Source organism: Cylas formicarius, unplaced genomic scaffold (genome assembly GCF_029955315.1).
Source record: "Cylas formicarius isolate icCylForm1 unplaced genomic scaffold, icCylForm1.1 PGA_scaffold_1__22_contigs__length_36826433, whole genome shotgun sequence".
NCBI lineage: Eukaryota > Metazoa > Arthropoda > Insecta > Coleoptera > Brentidae > Cylas > Cylas formicarius.
In genome coordinates, this window is record NW_026844264.1 from 20,836,424 (window position 1) to 20,857,568 (window position 21,145).

The 21,145-nt window shown below is 33.2% G+C and overlaps 1 protein-coding gene across 7 annotated transcripts; it reads left to right on the plus strand.

Annotated features, from left to right (window-relative positions):
* Nucleotides 1–134: 134 nt before the first annotated feature.
* Nucleotides 135–21,132, plus strand: LOC132696945 (patronin). 7 transcript variants are annotated; one of them, XM_060662103.1, is made up of 27 exons: nucleotides 135–510; nucleotides 2,073–2,168; nucleotides 2,282–2,500; nucleotides 2,553–2,789; nucleotides 4,538–4,788; nucleotides 5,285–5,379; nucleotides 5,997–6,122; nucleotides 6,856–7,043; nucleotides 7,094–7,291; nucleotides 7,435–7,729; nucleotides 8,261–8,498; nucleotides 8,588–8,705; nucleotides 9,171–9,293; nucleotides 9,515–9,642; nucleotides 9,707–9,921; nucleotides 10,808–11,169; nucleotides 11,258–11,519; nucleotides 12,156–12,462; nucleotides 13,550–13,733; nucleotides 13,791–14,027; nucleotides 14,079–14,250; nucleotides 14,446–14,538; nucleotides 14,620–14,706; nucleotides 15,926–16,018; nucleotides 19,647–19,877; nucleotides 19,930–20,212; nucleotides 20,267–21,132. In XM_060662103.1, the coding sequence occupies exons 1-27, from the start codon at nucleotides 382–384 to the stop codon at nucleotides 20,409–20,411; spliced, it is 5,112 nt and encodes a 1,703-aa protein (XP_060518086.1). In that variant the 5' UTR covers nucleotides 135–381; the 3' UTR covers nucleotides 20,412–21,132. The 7 variants fall into 7 exon arrangements, with proteins under 7 accessions (XP_060518086.1, XP_060518088.1, XP_060518089.1 ...); XM_060662105.1 differs by lacking the exon at nucleotides 15,926–16,018; XM_060662106.1 differs by lacking the exon at nucleotides 15,926–16,018 and having other exon boundaries at nucleotides 19,695–19,877.
* The last annotated feature ends 13 nt before the right edge of the window (nucleotides 21,133–21,145 follow it).

Here is a 21,145-nt window from a genome sequence, read left to right on the forward strand (position 1 = left end):
CCAAAGGAATAATGAACAATTATTGTGATAATACTTTTTGAATTTTGAAAGAAATCGTTGGCGACACTGAAACTCTGGATGATGAATCTAATCTTCTGTGGTTCCATTAAATCGTTGACCTACTGTAAGAGGCGCTGGTGTGATTTAAATTCAGATGACAAGACCTGAACTGATATGTCAAAAGTTGGAAAAGATAAAACTTCAACAAACCAAGCTTAACGAGAATTGTTTCATAAATTAGAAGTTTTTGCAAGTGCATCGTGTATTGTGCTAAATTTTCTTGGATGTCGCGGGTTATACACACGGTTGGGATCGATCATGCGTAGGCTGACTAGGCCATGATATTGAAGGGCAACTTAAAATTTTGTATTTTTATTGTGAATGTGGAGTGCATTTTCAAAAATATTCAATAGGAACTCTGGCCTAAAGAGAAATCAAAGTGGCGAAGTCACATCGGAACCAACTGATCAATCGGATAATTTAGACATGGATGATACGTTTACAAAACAGGTAATTACAGTCATCTTGTATTGGGATACATAGCACCTGGTATACTTTTTATTTATTTACATGTTGGAGTGAGAAGAATTCCTCTGTTTTTGGAGTTTTTAGCAGAATTATGTTAAAATATTCAGTTCATGCAATTGATTTGCCTACCAAAGAAGATGTAAAAGTAGTCTAGAGGCATCTAGTAGTAGTTACATATTTTTCCTTACTTTCATTGAAGTTGTATTAAAGAATTCTTATCTGGTTGATTAATATATATTTTGTATCTTTTAATATTGGGTATCATAATGTTTCATTCAAATAATTGTTATTTTCAATTTTGACCAAACCCAAAACAATTATTTTCTCTTGGGGTAAATTGATTGTATTCAATATAATGTAGAACTTACAAAAAACACAGAAATAAAAAATAAATGAATAGGAATTATGGTTATATTTATTATAATTGTGATTTTTTTTTCATACATTGCTTTGTTAGTATCAATTATCTTTTTCATATTTATATTCGAGTTTATTTTATTATTTAATTTAATTAATATTTACAAGAATGTGCCTATTGATTTTTGAAATGCATTACATAATTAAATAATGTATATTTGCACCGAAGTGAGAGTTGCCAGTTTCACTGATCCCACACTTTTTTTAATGTTTTTTCTTCTATAAGCCCATTTTAAGAACATATTAATGTTTGAAAATTAATCTTATGAAACAATAAAATAATTGTCATCTGAATGAACAATTGTCTACTAAGCACAAGCAATTATAATCAGACATTTGTTAATTAGCACGTGCTGTGGCGTTCTGAATTTTAACAGTTGAATAAAAATTGTGGGTGTCAAATTGCTGTTAATTTAAATAATTATATGGTCAGGAATGAAATCTATGTAATTCTTATTTGATAAACACAAACATATGATATAGTAAAAGTGAATTTTTATATTGATTGTGTGTAATATAAGTGCGCATTATATTTATTAAATAATGGTTTAACGTTTTTGATTCATTAATGTTTACCTACATAATTTTTTAATTCTATTTCTAATGGTTTTTTCAAAGTAATTCATGAGCGACCTTTTATTAATACGTATTGGCTCAATATATTTATTTTGACGAGTTTAATCTAAGCTTGCTTATTGTGGAGGGTTTTGGTGCATTTATTAATGTGAGGATAGATCAAGCAAACATTATTCTGCAACCATTGAGCGGCACGTCTATCAGTTGCGCAGCTGTTGCGATCTGTTGGACGGTGTGCACTCCCTAGGCGGTACATGAAAGGTGATGTTGCCTAACACTAGGCTCCAATGTCGCCAATGTAGACGCGTGTACCACATCATATACCAAAGTACCTTTATACAGGGTCGTCGCTAAAGGTGGGAATAGACAAACACCTCGGGAGAGAACACCGCGCAACAGGTCGGTAACAATCGCAACACAACCTCGTTTTGTTGGATCTTACACAATAATCTTTTCTTGGCCTTTTTCCACGTTAATATGACTCATTAGCATTTCCATTACAAAATGTCACTGGGTGGTTAGCGCCTTATATTTTTTGAAAATATTTTCAGGCCAAGCATAGAGCTTCCATCAAATGGCTGCTTTCAAAAGCATTTAACAATAAAGTTCCGGAAAACTTAAGAGAACCGTTTTATAAGGATCATGAGGTATGTATTGGGTTTACAGGTGAAACAATTCCATAATAATGTGAGATTAAAGTCAATTTTGCTTGCACACACGAGTCTGATGTGATATTTAGCCCTCTGATTGATTTTTATAGGGCCAAGAGCATCTTAAACCCCAAATTGTGGGTGGTTTGGCTAATGCGGAGATCTACTGCCGTTCGTTGGCAAATATTTATTCAGACCCTAATTATCATAGCCTCAATCACAGTGCCATTTTAATGACATTGTCAAGGAAAGGTGTCTCTATCAGTGAACCATCTGATGGAGGTCAACTTACGGAAACAACCCTTATTCAAACAAACCCTTTGCGAATGGTAAACATTGTGAACTGCCTGAAAATTATTCCTTAAGAAAATCATTTTTCAGAATGCCCATATGGTTGTGATTGAATCCATCATGCTTTTGTACGCAAGAGAAGTAGTAACACCAGATCGCGTGTTGGCCGCTGTTCAACGTTTTAGTCACGGGCAGGGACCGCCACCCCCAATGCCTAAAAATCATGAACAGGGGCTATTAATGTGGGTGGAAAAGGCGTGTGAAGCGCTTCAACAGCGTCTGGAACAGGATAGGTCTGAAAGTACCGCACTGTCGAATGGTGGAGGGGTGAGTAATTGAAGTAATTATTTATTGCAGTGTTCTTTAAAGAGGATTCTCATATTTTAAAAATAATTTTGGCATTTTTATCATTTTGTTTGGTTAGTAAGAATAAGCGGAACTTAATTTATTATTGAGTTTTTATGAAAAAAAAATTGTTAAACAAACATATATAGACAGAACCTTTGAATCTTGTAGCTGTTGATAGTTTAAAAAAATATGTAATCGACTATATCTCTGATATTGTTATGTATATAATGCATAAATATGTAATATTTTAGTTATTGCTACTGTAAAGACTTCAAGGCCTCCATGCGAAATCTCTTTTATCTTTATCTTGTGGACAACAAGAAATTATATAACAGTGGAAACTCTCTGCGCATGAGCTAACGTGACACTCATTACTCTTCCAAAACACTACCATCCACGCCAAAAACACAAACCTATCAAACTACTGTTGAGGTGCAATTGCAGAAGTATAGTCGCATTTGCCGGATTGTAGCCCTGCCATATACGTTTTAAATGGAAAATCATATATACTCGCATTGTCGCCAAACAAAGAAAAAATCCCATGTTATGTCAATTTTAAAGACATATGAGCAATATAAAGCAACTCAAGCTTATTTGAGTAACTGTCTACATAAAAAATAATATTTTTATAATTTTGTCGATACACTGTAGCTGTACATCTGTGGGTTTCCTTTATAGCAATTTCAAATACCTTTCATTAGTCTTCTGTAACTATAAATTTGATCCAAAAAATCCTGAAATCCTGAATGCTAGAGTTTATTTCTAACAAAACTATATCAAGGAACTGAATATGAACTGAGATAAATTGTACAGTAAAAACAAAATAGCAAGTATGCTTGTTGTTTTTCTCTCTTCTCATTTTTTAATTATTTTATTTATCAGTATAATTCTTACTAAAATTTGCAATTTATTATTTGATTTAATTTAATAATTTAAATTTTTGTGACAACTAAATCAATAGGTAGGGAATATGAAAATACTGATTTATTTTTAATTTCTAAATAATGCGCCAAAATATATATGCTCATGTTATATAACTGATATAAAGTTAAATATAATAATAATAAAAATATAATAATAACTATATTTATAATATAGTTGTAATAATAAATATTTTTATAAAACAAAATTAGATCAATCATAGTGCAATAGGTATAAATACATTTATTTCTTTTGCCGTATATCCCCACATTGACATTACTACTATGGTATACAATTTACTATTTTAATAGTATATTATGCAACAAGAAATTATTGGCATATATTCTAGATACATGAGATTGTCCAAAATGGACAAAACACAGTTTTCACAAAGTACCCTCTACTAAACGATATACCCTCAAAAACGCCTAAAAGGTAGAAATTTGAGAGGTAATATAAAACACCTCGTATTACACTTTGCTGCTGGTAGTATTAATGTGTATGACAAAAAAGAAAAGAATCTCCATCACTACCCGTCTCCCTTCCATCTACCTCTAAAATTTGGCTCACAGAATCAATATTTGTTGTTGCATTACTTTAACCATTCCAGTTTAGATCCACTTTAGTATAGTCCATTGTTTAAGTATCATCAATCAGCGATTATTTGTGATTATAAATTTCGACCAAAATGTGGATATGATTTAATATGCGTGATCCATAATCCATATCAGGACTTATCAACCCAACCAAATTGTTTTTTGTTATAAATAATATGTTATATTGTGCTAAAAAAATGTTTTTTTTAGGGCGATAAACCGAGGCAACCGCATTTTCATTCTTGTCGCGACTTGAAGGATCTATGCGATGGTAGCAACTTGGCAGCTCTAATTTCCTTCTATTGTCCTGATGAACTTTCCTGGTCTGACATCAAAGTTTCGCAAGTGCCCTCAGTTCAGGGCAGTTTGCAAAATCTTCAAATCATACATGAGTTTTGTGATCGTTGTCTGCCATCGTCCATATTTCATTTAGAACCTGAGGATATTTTTTACATGAGCGAGTGAGCTTGAATTTTATTATTCTGCCATCCACAATTAAAAAAGCGGTATGCGCAGAAACAGCTCCAGATAATTGAGTTTGAAGTTTTTTGCGACTTCGCTATTTAGAGATATTTTGTAAACAAAAGTGTTTTATATGTTAATAGCAATAGGATTAAGTAAGTAACTCCGTTTTATTCATGTTTTCTTATTCATTGGAAAATTCACAATTATTGACAAGTCTTGTACAATATGTGATAGATACTGGCGACTTTACTGATACTTCTTTAATTTTTGCTGACATGTAAAATTGTTCAGCATTTCGATTATGAATGTATCAAATTTTTGCAAATTTGGTAAATACCTTTTCCAGCCTTTTTCTGTTGACAAATAATTTGAACAAATTCCCCTAATTGCCAAAATCTCAATTTTCTGTTTTGCTGGCCTAATTGTGGACTTCAGTATAAATATCTAATTCTTATTGAAGGATATGGTCAATTTGAACCAAGATTTTTTCAGATCGTTGAAGTCAAATCTTATTGTTTTTCTCGCGGACCTGTTCAATGTCATAGAAATCCATCCAGCCAATTGCATTAAAGAAAAGATTTGTGGTGGTAAGTAACAATTATTTTCAGTGATTTTTATTTTTTATATCTAAATATCAGTCTGTAAAGGTGGTGGTTTATGGTGATGGTTATCTGAATTACTCTCAACAGAAAATACACTTTAAACATATCCACGCAATAGTTCTCTTCTTGAATAATAGTTCTTAGAGTGCTGTAAGGGTGCAGGGTGCAAAGGGCGTCCTGTTTGATAACGGCATAGACGACGTTTTATGTTGTTTTTATATAGGGCAAAAATTAACTAAGCAAAGTGAATTATAAATTTGTTTGGTAATCCGTTATTAGTGGAAAAATGGGAACCGAAATTTACAATTTTAAATCTTGTATGCGTCCATATTGTTTCACTAATTATAATTTGCAAGGTAAAAATCAATTTCAATTTAAGTACTCTGTCATTCCTGGATGTTTATAGTACTTAGATTCAGATTTACACTTAAAATTTTTTAACCACAAAAACTCCACTGTTAACAAGATTTTGACCTTTATTTGACACAATCTGCTTAAATATAAAGGCTGCCCATAAAAATGTTAAATCCACCATGATCATATTCTGTGACCTTTGCGATAATATTATATTTTGATCGAAATTTTGTGCCATTGATGCATAGAAGACTTTCCTGCTCGCAATGCTCACGGCGTTGTGCATAAACGTAATCTACTGCAGCCGGTTGTGAACCCCATACCGGATCTGCGCAGCGGAATAGATAATCCTACATCTTCTGCCACTTTTCAAGGTAATTTTTTATAATTCGCACCACAATCCCTTTGTTCATGTGGTAGACAGTTGCTTAGAGAGGGTCAATTTTTTCCTCATTAATAGTGGGTCTCAGTCCACTGTCACTCGATTAAAAATCATTTTGAGATTCACGTTTGGATAGTGACCATTTTTCAAGCTCTACGAGTTGTAAACGGCTTAAATCAATTTTACAAAATTCCTGCGGAAATATGTTAGCCGGCATAATTATATACCTTGGGTTCTTACTGTTCTGATATTGAAATTTGAATGAATGAATCCTGAGAGGAGCGTGAATTTTTTGAGCGGTAGTCTAATAGTAGATTAGTAGCTTATTAGATTTCAGTATCGTTATTGGTTCTGCGTAGTTAATAATACCATCCTCAGTTGTTAACAGTAGACAGACTGCGGGTTCATTGTTGTTAGTTTTGGTTACGTACTAATTTAGTGAAGATTATAAATGAAAAATTTTAATTGCTATTTGTTATTATTAACAGTCATACATATAATCATGGTGTGGTTCACATTTTAGGTAGATGCAATTTTATTTTTGTTAAATTTGCATGAGTAGAAACAAACAGCCTAGATTGCACTGCATGTTGTTAATATTGCTATTGTATTAAAGGACACTAGATTTGTTCAAACTCAAAAGAAGAATGTCAACGGTCAACAAATGTTTTAATTTTTGCGTATCCAGAACAATTTTTAATTTTATTTAAAATTTTTATGTTAAGTTAACAAATCTGGATCTGGCAACCCACAACTTCGGAAGGTCAATTCCCTGCAACAAAGTCAGCAGTCGCTTTCAGAATTTAGTGAAGATAGCATAAGACCTAGCACAGATGAGTCGTTTGTCGTTTATAAAGGGCGTAATATTCCTACATTGAGATCGGTACTTAGTGAAGATCACAGCAAACTTAGGGTAAATAATATTTAAGTTATTTAGCTGATTAAGTATGCCACATTCTTTAGGGGACCAAGGAGAGACAGGATGAAAGGGCTGAAGTGGCTGCTGGCAAACCGAGTAATTGGGATGAGAACAAAAAGACTGGCTTTGCGGGTAGAAGGAGCAGAAGAAATTCTATGACTGACGAATCTCAATTAACTATCGAAAACTTCGGCGGTAGTCAGGATAATCTTAGTTTTATTGGCCGTAATCCAGACAAAGAGGTTAGTTTCATTATAAAGTGGAAGTTTTCATTTTAGCAAAGCATTGCAAGCAAATTGACTTAATTATTTAATTCAAATCACCCATTCTTTTTTTTTATTTTAAAATTCTACATTTTTCAAAATATGTACCCATCCACCGATAGGTAGCTGTTCATGTGGGAAGGAAAATTTCCGCGCCATCTTTCCCTGTCGCGGTGGAAAATCCAAGGGTTAGATCGTCGGTACAAGACGCTAGGGGCTCTCTCCAATTAGGTTACGATAATGGCTGTGAAAAAGAAGATAGCGTCCCGGAAGACAGATTGAAAAGACAAATGAGTAGTGATGACATTACGTTAATGAATTTTAATTTAAGCAAGGAGAAATCAGTTAAAGATTTGGTGGATGATGAAGCGAACAACCGTATGAGCTTTGCTGATTTGGGGAAACAAAAGAATATAGGTAAACTATCACAGCTAATTTTCGTTTTCTACTCCCTGCTGCAAAATATTCTATTATGAACGGAACTGTTTCTTTAAAACGTTAGGTTCGTTACCCACGGCCGCGAGTCACTTTGGAGTTAGAACTTTGTGTTCTCGGAGATTTAAGCCACAATAGTATTTTGACGTCTGTCAATTCTAAGGGCCCCATTACACCTCATTTAACGAATGTATTCGTACTGTTTTGCTAAAATGTACCCAATTGTCGTATGCAACAGGTTAATGAACTTCTTCAGTCACTCATACCAAGTCACACTCGGGACTAAAGTTCCGCAGCATAATATACTATTATCATGATTCTCTGTTGGATTATCTTTTGATATATAAAATATTTATGGTGTTGATCATTTTCCTTCGTGGTAAGTTATCCATTTTCTTTAAGATAGTATGTCAAAAATTAGCATTGGCATAGCCATTGGCATTTGGCAAAGAGTTGTGATTTCGAAACGTTATTCTGTGATATTAGTCTATATATATTTTTGAAATATTTAAGGTGAATATAGGGGCATAAATTTTATGAACGTTCAAGAGAAGGAAGACTATCGTCCAAAGTCGAGTTTCCTAAACAAATCGACAAATGGTAATGCTGAGAAAAAGACATCTTTTGATACATTGCCCAACACAACCACGTGGCAGCAGCAAAGCTTGAACACGCAGAGCCATGAAACCAGTAATGGAAATGATAATTTGGCGGGGAACAATATAATGGCAACACAGCTTAATGATATTAGGTTTGTGCTAACAAAAATTTCGATAGTACTTAATTAAGCCAAAGTCAATAAAAACCTGCAGAAAATTGCCTAATGGTTTTTACCTATAGATTGAAACTTGAAGAAAAACGCCGGCATATCGAAAGTGAAAAGAGAAGAATGGAAATGGCCATGAACAAACAGAGGCAGAAAGTTGGTAAGGCAGCATTCCTTCAAGCTGTTACAAAGGTAAGTTATAATTTAAACATTTTTGTGGTGGTATTGGTGTAAATAGAATCAATGTTCGGGATGAGCTTTGTCGCACATTCTATGGGATCTGCATTGCACAACTATTTTTTATTTGTTTAAAGCGGATAATATTAAGTCACCACATGACTTAAGTGCGTTTCGTAATTGTTAAAAAAAAACATAAAAACTGTTACCACCTCCAGTAAAATATAAGTCTTCTGTGATGGTGCATTCAGCTCGTTTACAAATTTAGTTAATTTATGATGCTGATATTGTATTGGTTTGATATAATTGCAAGACTCGCTTGAGCCATGCTGCTATTTTTAAATATTTTTGCAAGGTCTGCAAAAGAACACTTTCTACATAGTTTTTTACAAAATGGCATTAGAATGGTTTAAAAAGTGGTTAAACAGGTTGTTATGGTATCTGTGCATTTGGTGGTAATGTAGGTATACTAACTTTTAGGGGAGAGGTAATTTACTAAAATCACCAAGTAATTCTAATGACCAAAGCCCAAATGAAAAATCCCCCAGCCCACTTCCTGAAGTGACAGCAACATCAAAACCTCAGAGGCCGTTTTCATTACAGGTACTTATCTAAGTACTGCTATATATATTTTTTTCAACCATCATAATCCCTAGCAGCTTCCTTAGGAATGTTTTATTAATTAATCAAACTGTCATGTTACTAACAAATTTTTGCTGTGCGAAGTAAAATATGGCCACTAGATTTGTTAAAGAGTTAAATTAATAAAAATTAGTTTTGCGGTTTCAAATTTAACAAATAAATAATGTTTACTTAATCCTTAGGAAATATCCAGTGATGTATCAAATGTAGAAAGAAAGTGGTTTGATAATAATCAACCATATCTAGAGACAAGACGGACTCCCGACTTGGATAACATGGATTTAGAACAATATCAAAAATCCATAGCTCAGTAAGTCAACCCCTAAAAAATTTAGCGACACCCTTTGTAACCACCCTCTTTCTTTGTAATCTAGAATGAATTCTAGTCTCACCGATATTCAGTCGGACATACAGCAATTGGCGGCACAGCAAAGTCAGTTGCAATTGCAACACGATCAAAAACTCATCGCCGATCAGCAACGCCAGATTTTGCATATGCAACAGCAACAGTATCAGACGATGCAAAGACAACAGCAACAACAATATGCTCAACCCTACTCTCACCAGCCCCAGATTTATCAGCAGCAAGGTGTGTTGTTTTTTTGTAATTTCCTATCGAATCTAATTGAAATCCTTTTAAATCCAAACATCCAAAATAAGTAGTAATAATAAATAAAAATGAAATATGAATTTATATCGTGTGATTTCCATTTTGGTCATGTAAACAGGTTGTTTGTGAAAATGATATATTGTGTATATAACTGCAACAGGAAACAAGGAATTACAAGAGCATTTTTTTCATTCCCGAAGAAACAAGACTAAGTAGGATAATTTAGTATACTTGAATAATCGTTTGAATGATATTGATAACATAAGATTCTAGGATTTAAAGGTACAAATTGGACCCTGACACAACGTTGTATTCAAATTAGAATTCGCGATTTATATTTTTGTTGAAAAACTTTGTTGCAACATCATATCGCCCTAGGATGTTTTTTGCAAATTTAATTAAAACCCTGCCGAAATCAGATTGGGAGAAAATCTAAAACATTCATGTAGAGATAGGAGTTATACGTAATAATAATATTGAATAATTTGTATCTTTGTATTTTGAAGCGTGAATATATTTTATTATAAAATAGGTAATTGTGATATAAAATAAAAATAAAAAATTGTAAAACTTTAAATCTAACGGGTATGTTGTTTTTCTGTTTTTGTTTTTATTTTATATATTTTATAGTATATTAACAAATTGTTGTGTTATTCAGAAAGTAGTATCCTCTATTATAGTGTCTTGCCTTAACATAAGAAATATTTGGTTGTTAGTAAGACATAGTAATTGTTTCTATACATAGATAGCAATTCGATGGCACGACTTTAACACCTTTACAACTTTGTTTTTTAATTATTTGCTGCTGCATTAAGGTGATTCCTCGTCTTCGGTACTTTGTTAGGCTCTTTTTTATTTTGTGTAGGTGTTCCTGTCCAAATGCAACCTGCGTCAGCTGCACAACCTATTCCCGTGTCTTTGTTTGGCCCCACGAAGGCGGTGGAAGAACCCCAGTTTTTTCTCCATGATCATGCCGCACCCGTCGCCCCACCCAGAAGAACGTGGGCGCAGCAGTCGCAATTATCTCACGACAGGGGCGAACTGAAAACGTGGGGCAAACCGCAACCCGTCGAAGTAGCTTACAACGAAAGTTTCGTGCTGCACGATACAGCTAGAAGATTACAGGAACATGCCAGATATCAGGACCTGGCTAAATCGTCGGAAAACAGATATCATAACGGCGATCATTCGAACAGTTTCACTCTTAGTCAGCAGTATCATAAACAGGTGAAAGTTACTTTTCTCGTAGTACTTATACATTTATATTAATTATTGATTGTATTATTTATAACTATATTAATTTTTCTCTGCATAGTTTGCGACTGCACACAGTACACCTTCAGCTTCGCCGCAACATCACAATGTTCACCGGCAAATATCTCAGTTGCTAGACAATGCTGCCACAAATAAGAGGGTGTCCCTCGTCAGCCTTCAGCAAATGGATTGCGGTGTGGGTGGCGGACGGGAACGTAAAACCAGCGTCACCCATGCACCGGTAGCGGCCCCGCCTGCTGACGACATGGAACCTCAAAATATTTCCTTTATTGGTAATAGCGTAGACACGGCGCTAAGTGAAGGTATGTAAGTCATGTTGATTAGTATTGATTGTTCAATATGATTATTCATTGGGTTTTGACATCCACCTGCAAAATTTTAAATAGAAAAATTTTTGAGTTTTTTAAATAAAATCGGAAACAAAATAGCTGTCAAGACTTTGTACAAATAAGTGCAGTTCTTTAAGTGTCACCCTTTTAAACCGCCTTCTAAGCTGAAAGCTGGAATGTGTTTAATTTTCCCAATTATTCATATCAATTTTTTTATGTTTTTGATACTATAAAAAAATAGAAAATATCGAAGAGCCATCAGAAATATTTATTTCTCAGGATGTACGAGGCGCCACATTTTTGAATATCTACCGTACACTATTTAGTCGCCCTTAACTTTTTTGTGGAATATTGAGTCATGAATAATATTCACCTTACGGTTTAGATCCTATCATGCTTACTTTCTCTTTTTCTTGTTCTGGAAACTGTATAGTTGCTGGAGGGTCTTTTGCTCGTCGATTAAAAATCTTTTACTCTAAATATTGTGCTTTTGTTAATTTAGTGTATTGAATTTCAGTGAATTATTTTTAAAATCTTGAAGCATAAATGAAAAAAAAACTGTATCTTTTCTTTATTTTTAATTGAGGAATATTCCTTTTTTTTGCACAGGTCTCAGTCGCATCAACATAGTCTCAGGAACTCGCACATATAGAATTCCATCACCCACACGTCCACATATTTCTCGAAATTCATTTCAACCATCATCTTCGCCACCTGTCGCTTCTGAACTTCTAGACGAACCGACGGATGTAGATGATACTAGTCAGAAGAAAGGTTTCTATATTAGTTTTGATAATGATCAGCCGAAAAGAACAAAACCACCTCTTAGAACAAAAAGAATGTCTCCCAAAAAGGAAAGGAGCTTCATTGTTGACGCGAGTGATGAAATCGATGATGTTCCAAGGCCACCCGAAAGGTAAGTTTTTTTCTGTAATTACTATTCATTCGCGCAACTTAAAGAAATATTGAACCAATGTTATAAGGTGTAAAATAATCTAACCAAATTTACAGCGAAAATCAAAAGAAAGAAAAGGATTAGACGATTTAGATTTTTTTTTTCAAAGAAATTTATTCAGAGCTTTTACAGTCGTCCTTACATATTACACATAGCTATAATTTCAAATCAGTATAGTACTACATACATGTATATACATATAGATATTTTAAATATATTAGAACTACACAATTCGTTAATTTTTGTTGTCTGAACACACATTTTAGTGTCCTATATTAGTAGTGTATTCATAATATTCATTAATAGTATTCGAATCGTATTGTATAGTTGCCTGTGGTGGGCTTAACAAAGCTATAATGTACGGCCTTTCTATTGTCCAAAAATATATAATTTAAGTTTTGATGTTTAAAGATAAAGGTTTTTCAACTCAGCTACTTTTTGAAGAAAGTAACCTATTGATAGTAGAACAGTGATATAATAGCATACATCTGGGTTTGTAATCACTGCTCTTATTGTACAGTTTTTTATACTCATGTAATAAACAAAACCAAGGGAATTAGAAGCACACACAGATTTATAAATCCAGCCTGTTTGTCAAATGCTGGTTTTGTGGGTAAATATCTGGATTTTTAAAATAGCAGTATCATATGATTTTTGAAAGTAATATCTATTTGTAACTTCACTATGCTAATAAATGAAATAATCTAAAATATATTAGTGCACATGCTCAAAGTTTGTTGTCATCCTCCTAATTTTGATCATTTAATCTGTTTTATTAACACAAATTCTTAAGAAAATTAGGTGAGCATGTAATTAGTCTTAAATATATTAGTTTTATTAAGTTGGTTGTGTTACGGTTTTCAGAATATGTCCGTTTGGTACTGGTCAGGCTGTATTTTTTTGTTTTAATTTTGCCTAATATTTAGCATTAACCTCAAGTTTCCAATATTTCTGACCATTCAATAAGATCAAAAATACCAACTCAAAAATTATGACCAGCATTTCACTAATTACAAAATTATAGTTATTTTAATTATTTTAATTTTAGACAAGAGAAATCAGAAAATCGAATAAACGAGGGGAGATTTAGTAATCAAAGTCAAAAAATGGATTATTTAATTGGTCAGGAGCGGGAAAAGTTAAGAGCAAAACGAGAGGCTAGTCAAGAAAAGCAGAAAGTGGCAGCTGCCAGTGCGATAGTTATAGGAAATGAGCTCACAAATCCCAATCCGGTATGAAGAAGTTATGCTTGAAATATATGGTTGAATTTGTTGATTTGTTGTTATTAGGAGGTGGTTGATGAATTGGAAAGAAAGAAGGAGCGGTTATTAATGTTATCATTGCAACGGAGACAGCAACAAGAAGAGGCAAAAGCTAAGAAAGAAGCGGAAACACAGAGACGGAGGGAATTTGAAAAGGCGAAAGAAGAAGAGAAAGCTAGAAAGAAAGAGGAGCAGGCGGCGAGGCGAGCTGCCATCTTGGAGCAGTACAAGTTGAAAAAAGCGATTGAAGAAGCTGAAAGAGAAGTATGATTTTATCGATTATGATATTTCAGACCAAGCATTGTTTATTTTTAGGGAAAGATTCTAGATAAACAAGAACTGTTAAGTCTCAAACCAACACCAAAAATGCGTTCCAAAGGCACCACTCGCCCCAGGCCAAAAACGATTCACATAGACAGTGGTTCAGTGCAGCTCGCTGAAGGCCTGTCAAGTAGGGATAGAAAGGGCTCTACGTCAAATCTGACTGGTAAGTTACAAAACTGTTATTAAAAATTCTAATCATCTAAGTAACATCTAGTAAGGTTTGCTGGATGCTATGCAATGATGCTGGTTGGTTAGTTTTGTTTCGAAGAAATAATTTATTTGGAGCCATTTTCCCAAAAGCTTACGTTTTGTTTTTCCTTTTTTTTTTGTTATTTTTTGTTTTTTTTTTTTTCACCAGCTTATTCACCGGCAACTATGAAGCGCGATTATTACCGAGGGTCTCAAGATAGTTTAAACGACAGAAGCATGAGCAGCAATATGCTTTATAGAGGTGTGTGCGAAAAATTTGTGAAAATATAGGCGATATTTTCTGGTGCTGTGGACAATTTTTGTAATCCTTCGCTAATTGCAGATTCACCAGATGACAGCCACGGTATGTCACCTTGCCACAGTGCAAATCAGACTTTAGGAAGACGGAGTTCATACAAAACCAGTAGAGGTAAGGAGTTATGCGGTATGCTTTCTATTATGTTGTGCATAGGTAGCATCAACTCTGCACGCTATACTGTTGAATTGCGACACTGATTTTTCGTATTTGAAGGATTCTGTTTTCCTTGCATTACTTTAGACCTTTAGGTTAATATTTGTATTGTTGAGAGTTGCTGGTAGGTCCTTTGTAAGGCTATTGTGGTGCGCCGTGGTTTCTAAAAAAATATGTTAGTAATTGAACAGGAGTATGTTCTTCCATGAAATATTTCATGCGATCATTATCTGACTCTTGAGCTAAATATTGCATTGGTATCTGTCAATTAGTTTTTGACATTCAGTTTCTGATGTGCCTCATCTAGTGATAGTCATGGTAACCATATTACACATTGATCGAGGAAAATGTGTACATGACGGGTTGTGGACACGCGTATGCAACCAAATATGCAATGAAACAGTTCTCCGTTTTGTGACAATAGTTAGTACACTTCTACTTATCAGCAGAATTTTTCGTCGTTTTTTAACGACTACATAGCGGAGAGAATCATTTCGGTGGTTGGTTAGATAGCTTTGTCCAAAGCGTTTTTTTTTGTTTCATTCAATTCAAATTTTCATCACAATGTGCCTTGGAAAATAAAGGTTCGCTATATAATGTAGAGATCTGTTGTATTATCAAAGTTTCCTAGCTGCACCTCCAATACTAGCAGCTAAGTATTTATTGCAGCTTAAATTTGCCTCTAATACATTTTATATGATACTTTAGTTGTCATAAGTAATGTAGCAATATTCAACCAAACAGGCCAGAACAGGAGTGCATTTTTTTTGGTTTTTGTGTCGATTGTCGCGTTTGAGACATCTCTATGAAGGGATAACATTTTTCGTCATCTGTATGGTTGCCACAGAATGTATAGGGAATAGCAAATCTGTAATTTTGTCTATTGTGATTTGTTTTATAACAACATGTAAGAAAGTTTTATTCTGATTTGTAATGAAAGGAAAGCGTAAAAAACATATTATCAATTATTATTGTATTGTATTCGAATTTTTGCTGTTCTGGTATTATGATAATCACATAGAACAATGACTGAGTACACTGTACACAGTTTCTCACTTTTTAAAGGTCATTTGGGTCTAAGTCTTAAAGGTCTTTGTACATGTTAGAGATTTGTTTGCTCGGAAAAAGTTACGCGTGAATTAGATGGTAGTGTATGTATGCAAAAAATGTTTTTCAGACCCCTCCCCCGCCCAGGTCCGTGGCAGACCTAAGATTTCAACTTATCAAAACTTTAAAGGGCGCAAGTCTAGCTCTATGATGAATTTGTATGGTAAGATCACAGTTACAATCATTTCTGGCCTGGTTCGAGGTGTTCATGTACTCACCTAATATGTTGTATTCGTTCGGTGTCTTGGTTGGTCGTGGGCATGATATATATTTTTTATTTTTTAGATGATTATTTTAAAAGGCGGTTTTAGCATTTTGAGGGTTTGATTTGAATATTTTAGGTTGATGAACAGTTGCAAAACCTAAGTACTGATAGATTTAGCACTCAAAATGTTTAAAGCTGTTTCACCCTGTTCTGTTTTGCATATTGTTTAGATTTTTGGAACTTCCTTATTTTAACCCCTTATATATTTCAATAATTTCATTTGGTGATGGTTTTTAATTCAGTCTTTTTATCACAATTTAAGCCTACTTAATCTCATATTATTTAATTCTATAATAATACTTGGTCATCGTGTAACAACAAGTAGCGAAGTGTAAACTATTTTGGGTAGAAATTGCGGTTCTACTTATAATTCTACATTGGAATGAACCTATATCCAAAAATATTTGTCGATTCCCTTTCATTGTAATATTTATTACTCTTTCGGCTATTTACCAATTTATAGAAGCTGCTTGGTTTTCTGTTTCAAAGTATCAATAAAATCTACAACTAAATTTCTGCAAGGGTCCTAAAGGGCGCTTGAAACTTAAGTTTTGGCATAAACAAACTTTTAGAAAATGAATTTGTATTTATCTTTTTGTTTTTTAGTTGTTTATAAAAGGCATATTTTACCGCTTAATTTGTTTACATAGATGAATAGCATGATACTTATATCTTTATCCTTTATCTTGTCTTATTCAAAAGTCTTACAATTCAGATTTTTACTTATTTTTTTGATTGTAGCTTGTTTACAAATTGGATGGATCTTTTTGTTAATTCATATTTATTTATAAGTATAGTAGGACCTTTTATGTTGGTTTTCACATTTTTACCTTTGAATCAGTTTTTGTAGAGTTAGTTGAAATAGAACATTGAAATTAATAAGCATTTGCAATTTTCTGAATTTAATATAAAATTTAACTAATCTTCAGGTGGCATTTATTGTCAAGGCTGCATATTCTTTTTCTATATTTATTTTAAAACTTTTGCTTAACTCGATAGCAACTGCTATGGAAAACCAAGTAGGTCCTAATTCAGAAGTATTTTATTTTGTTTTACATGCACAGGCTGGAATAATAATACAGAAAAGTAGAATTTATGATTGTTTTTCTTTTGACAACATTTTGATAGTAATTTGGGGGGACGGCAGTTGTTTTGAACCAAAACTTCTGAAGTACCTAAAAAACAATTGGGAATTCCTGTATATTGAACTATATATTTATATAATTATATCTGGCGACCAGATCAACAAATTTACTTTATACAGAGTGATGTAACAGGAAGTGGTCTATCGCTCTTAAAACATTTTCAAGTATGCAGTTTTGTTGCTACTATGTAAATGTGGCAAAATCTTGTTTAGTTTAAATGGCACCCCCTGTAGATTCAACTCAAAAAATGAAGTAGATTTTCTTCAGGTTTCGCTATACCTATGTCTTACCGTTCTCGAACAAAAAAATCGTACAAATTTTATTTTTAAACCGCCCTGTATATTCCACCTAAAATGGTATCGCAGGATAAAATACCCAAACCTTTCCAAAAACAGTCTGCAAAAGCTCGCCTTTCTGTTTAATTAAAACACGGGACTAATAAAACTTGAAGAGTTCAAATTGCTTAAAAATGTAAGAAAGTATTTTTTATTTCTATAACTATAAGATATAGGGAAACCTGAACAAAATTTATTTTGTTTCTTAAGTAGAGTCTAAAAATTAAATTATATGCAGGGTGTTCCATTCAAACTAAACAAGATGTTGCTACGTTTATATATAAGCGGCATACTTGAAAATATTTTAGAGCGATAGAACATCGACCTGAATAATTTAAAGTAAATCCATTGATGTGTTCGCCAGATACTTCTAATAGGCCAGCCACTGTGCGCCACCCGCAATGGTGTGTTACATTTATACAATGGTTTCCAATTGACAACAGTTGGAGATACATCTTAAATCGTTGCCCAACGTGAAAAACAAAAAACAAAATAAGGACTTCAAATCCTTAGTAAACTTGGGCCAAGTAGTGAAGTAGTGAAATTAATTTAAAACCAAATTTGCAAAGCGTAAAGTAAAAAATAGTATGTGTAATGCCCTATTATGCAAAGCCGTATTTACTTTCATTTGCATTTGCATAAATATATTTTTTCTACTCCCTATTTGAGGTACTTGAGGTCACGGGTTTGGCAGCTAAGTATGTTTTCGGTAGATTATAGCTGCGGATCATATTGTGATATTTATCAGTTGCGTTGGTCACGTTAAACATCACTCTGTGAAAAAGTAACGGTTGTAGAAAACGTATAGCATGCAACATGTTCATACAGTTACTCCGTTACTCGTTTATCAAACTTGTCACCAAAGTGGCCTTTACCAAACCGTTTGCGTCATATATCATTCTAATATAAATACTATAGTATTTCACCGAATTTGTATCTTGGAGTTCCTAATTTCGGCATTGGAACATACTGTATATATGGAATAACGAACTGGCTCAACAAATATTCCAGCATCTTGTATAATAATACAAATGTGACCTGAAAATAACTGAAATTTTAGTGGGAATTACTCTACATGTTTCTGCTATTTTTTTATGCAGTATATTAATAGCACTAAAACGGAATTTGCTGGATACTTAAAACAGGCATCCAAAAATTCAGCTGTTTTTAAAAGAAAAATATTTCTGCAGGAATACTTTTTTCCCCTATTTCAGTTGCACGGCTAATTTTAAAAAACGAGCTATTTTTGATATTAACTTTTCCCAAAATCTGACATGGTCCTTTAACTTTTTATAATTTGATTTTTTTAAATCTTTCTCTCGATAAAACCATGAATGATGAATCAAAGAATCAACATATTAGCTTATATTTATAAAAAACATACTCATATTTTGCGTTTTGATTTTAGAATATTATTTTTTTGAATTATTTATCAAACAATAAAACAATAAAAACAATAAAATCAGATTAAACCCTGTTTTACATAAATGTATATTTTTACAGCCTGCATTTAATTTTAAGCATAAAGAATTGAACGCAGTTCATCAGAATAGATTTAATTAAAAGAAAAAAGATTAAGTACAATATAGATTTGGAAGAGGTTTAAGTTTAGGCAGATTAAGTACAATATAGATTTGGAAGAGGTTTAAGTTTGGGCCGGGTGCCCTCTTAGGGTTAGTCGCGGAGATAGTGGCTTGGTTGAAATTTTCAGAAAAACGCAGTGGCTGGTGTTTAAATCTATAAGTTACAATCAGCTACAGTCACAATCCCTATCCAAACATTTTTTTTTAGTTTTGCAGGTGAATCACTTCAGGGTCCACAACTTTTACACACACGTTTACCATGTTAACTTAACAACTTAATTGATTGAGGTGCAGCATATATTTAGGAATTGTATAGCGTTTGTTATGAAACCTTTTATTTATAAACAAAATTCATTAGGGTATATATAACATAGAGCGGATGTGTAAATATTAACGTGGGATTCATAATAAATCAACGTATTTTTAAGCACAAAATTCAATGCGTTCTATTTTTGCTTGATAGGCTCAAGTACTGATCAAGACAGCTTAGCTTATAGATTTGGTGATACAGATTCAGGTTTGGGCAGAGCTACACCGCCACGAAGAGCCCCCTCTCCAGGGATGTCTCTGCGACACCTTCCCTCTCCTTCTGGACCGGGTAGCCTCCCCGGTTTAATGTCGAAGGGTCGAAGAGCATTTGATGACGGATCCAGCGATATTAGTTCGACGCCTAGTAGTATGATGGATTATTCAGGTTATTATATAAAAAAAGAAACAGTTGGACATTATTTTTCTAATGTTTACAGGTCCAAAGTTGTATAAGCAGCCCGCTACCAAATCTAATCGTAGCATTATGCTAAATGCCGTCGAATATTGCGTATTTCCAGGCGTAGTCAATCGAGAAGCAAAAAGGAGAGTTCTAGAAGAAATAAACAGATCAGAAAGCAAACATTTTCTCATTTTATTTCGGGACGCCGGCTGTCAGTTTCGAGCTCTCTATTCATACTGTCCCGATACAGAAGCAGTTAACAAATTATACGGCACTGGCCCAAAACAAGTGAATGATAAGATGTTCGACAGATTTTTTAAGTAAATTTTGAAATCATTTTTAAAATGTACCTCTTAATGTGTTATTTCTTTTAGGTATAACTCAGGTGGCAAATGCTTTTCACAGGTGCACACTAAACATTTGACTGTTACAATAGACGCATTTACAATTCATAATTCGTTATGGCAGGGTAAAAAAGTTAATTTGCCTAATAAGAAAGATATGGCTCTTGTTGTGTAGTGACATTTGAGCACGTTTTTTTTTCTCGCTTTATTATTAGATATTTTCTATTGTTATCGCGACTTACAATAATTTTTTTTACTCCCTTTTTTCTAATTGCCTGCTGCAGTTTATTTATGAAGCCTATTATTAGAAACTTTATACATTAGCAATTGGTTACCTACTAGATTTTAAACAGCGAAAATGTGATTTAAAAATGTTTGTCTTCGTGCAGTCATTGTTAAAAAGTCAAAAATCCATTTTCGGATCTAATCGAAATATCTTTAAGGTAACCCCTTGCTGTTTTACTAGGAATTAATTTTTGTACCCAATTCATTATTTTTAATGCTACTTATAAATATTTTTTGTACCATGTGCCTTTTGTATTTGTATATTTGAAGTATTTCTTTGCTTTTCGTTATTGAACAAAGCTTTTTATTTATGCCAATTTAGTCAAAATTAATCAAGCTTAAATTATTTAAAAAAAAGAATCATTCCATTACAATTGATTAGAATTTGGCTCTCATTTGACATCAGTGTTGTATATTTTTATTTGGTTCAACCCCTCCTACTTATGATTTTCTGTTTATTCTTCCATTGTACTTTAAGAAACCCTTACAGTCTTATGTAACTGATATGAGTGTATTTACATTAATAGTTTTTTTGTCTGTAAATATGATTTTATAATATATAGATATTTATTAATACACAAAATGAGTCAAAAATACTTTAATAAAATTGCAATAACCCAACTG

Coding starts and splice junctions, on each gene's coding strand:
- LOC132696945 (XM_060662103.1), top strand. CDS start 382: ATGTGGAGTGCATTTTCAAAAATATTCAATAGGAACTCTGGCCTAAAG. Junction 5,380..5,996: donor TAAAGAAAAGATTTGTGGTG/GTAAGTAACAAT, acceptor ATTGATGCATAG/AAGACTTTCCTGCTCGCAAT. Junction 8,499..8,587: donor ACACAGCTTAATGATATTAG/GTTTGTGCTAAC, acceptor TTTTACCTATAG/ATTGAAACTTGAAGAAAAAC.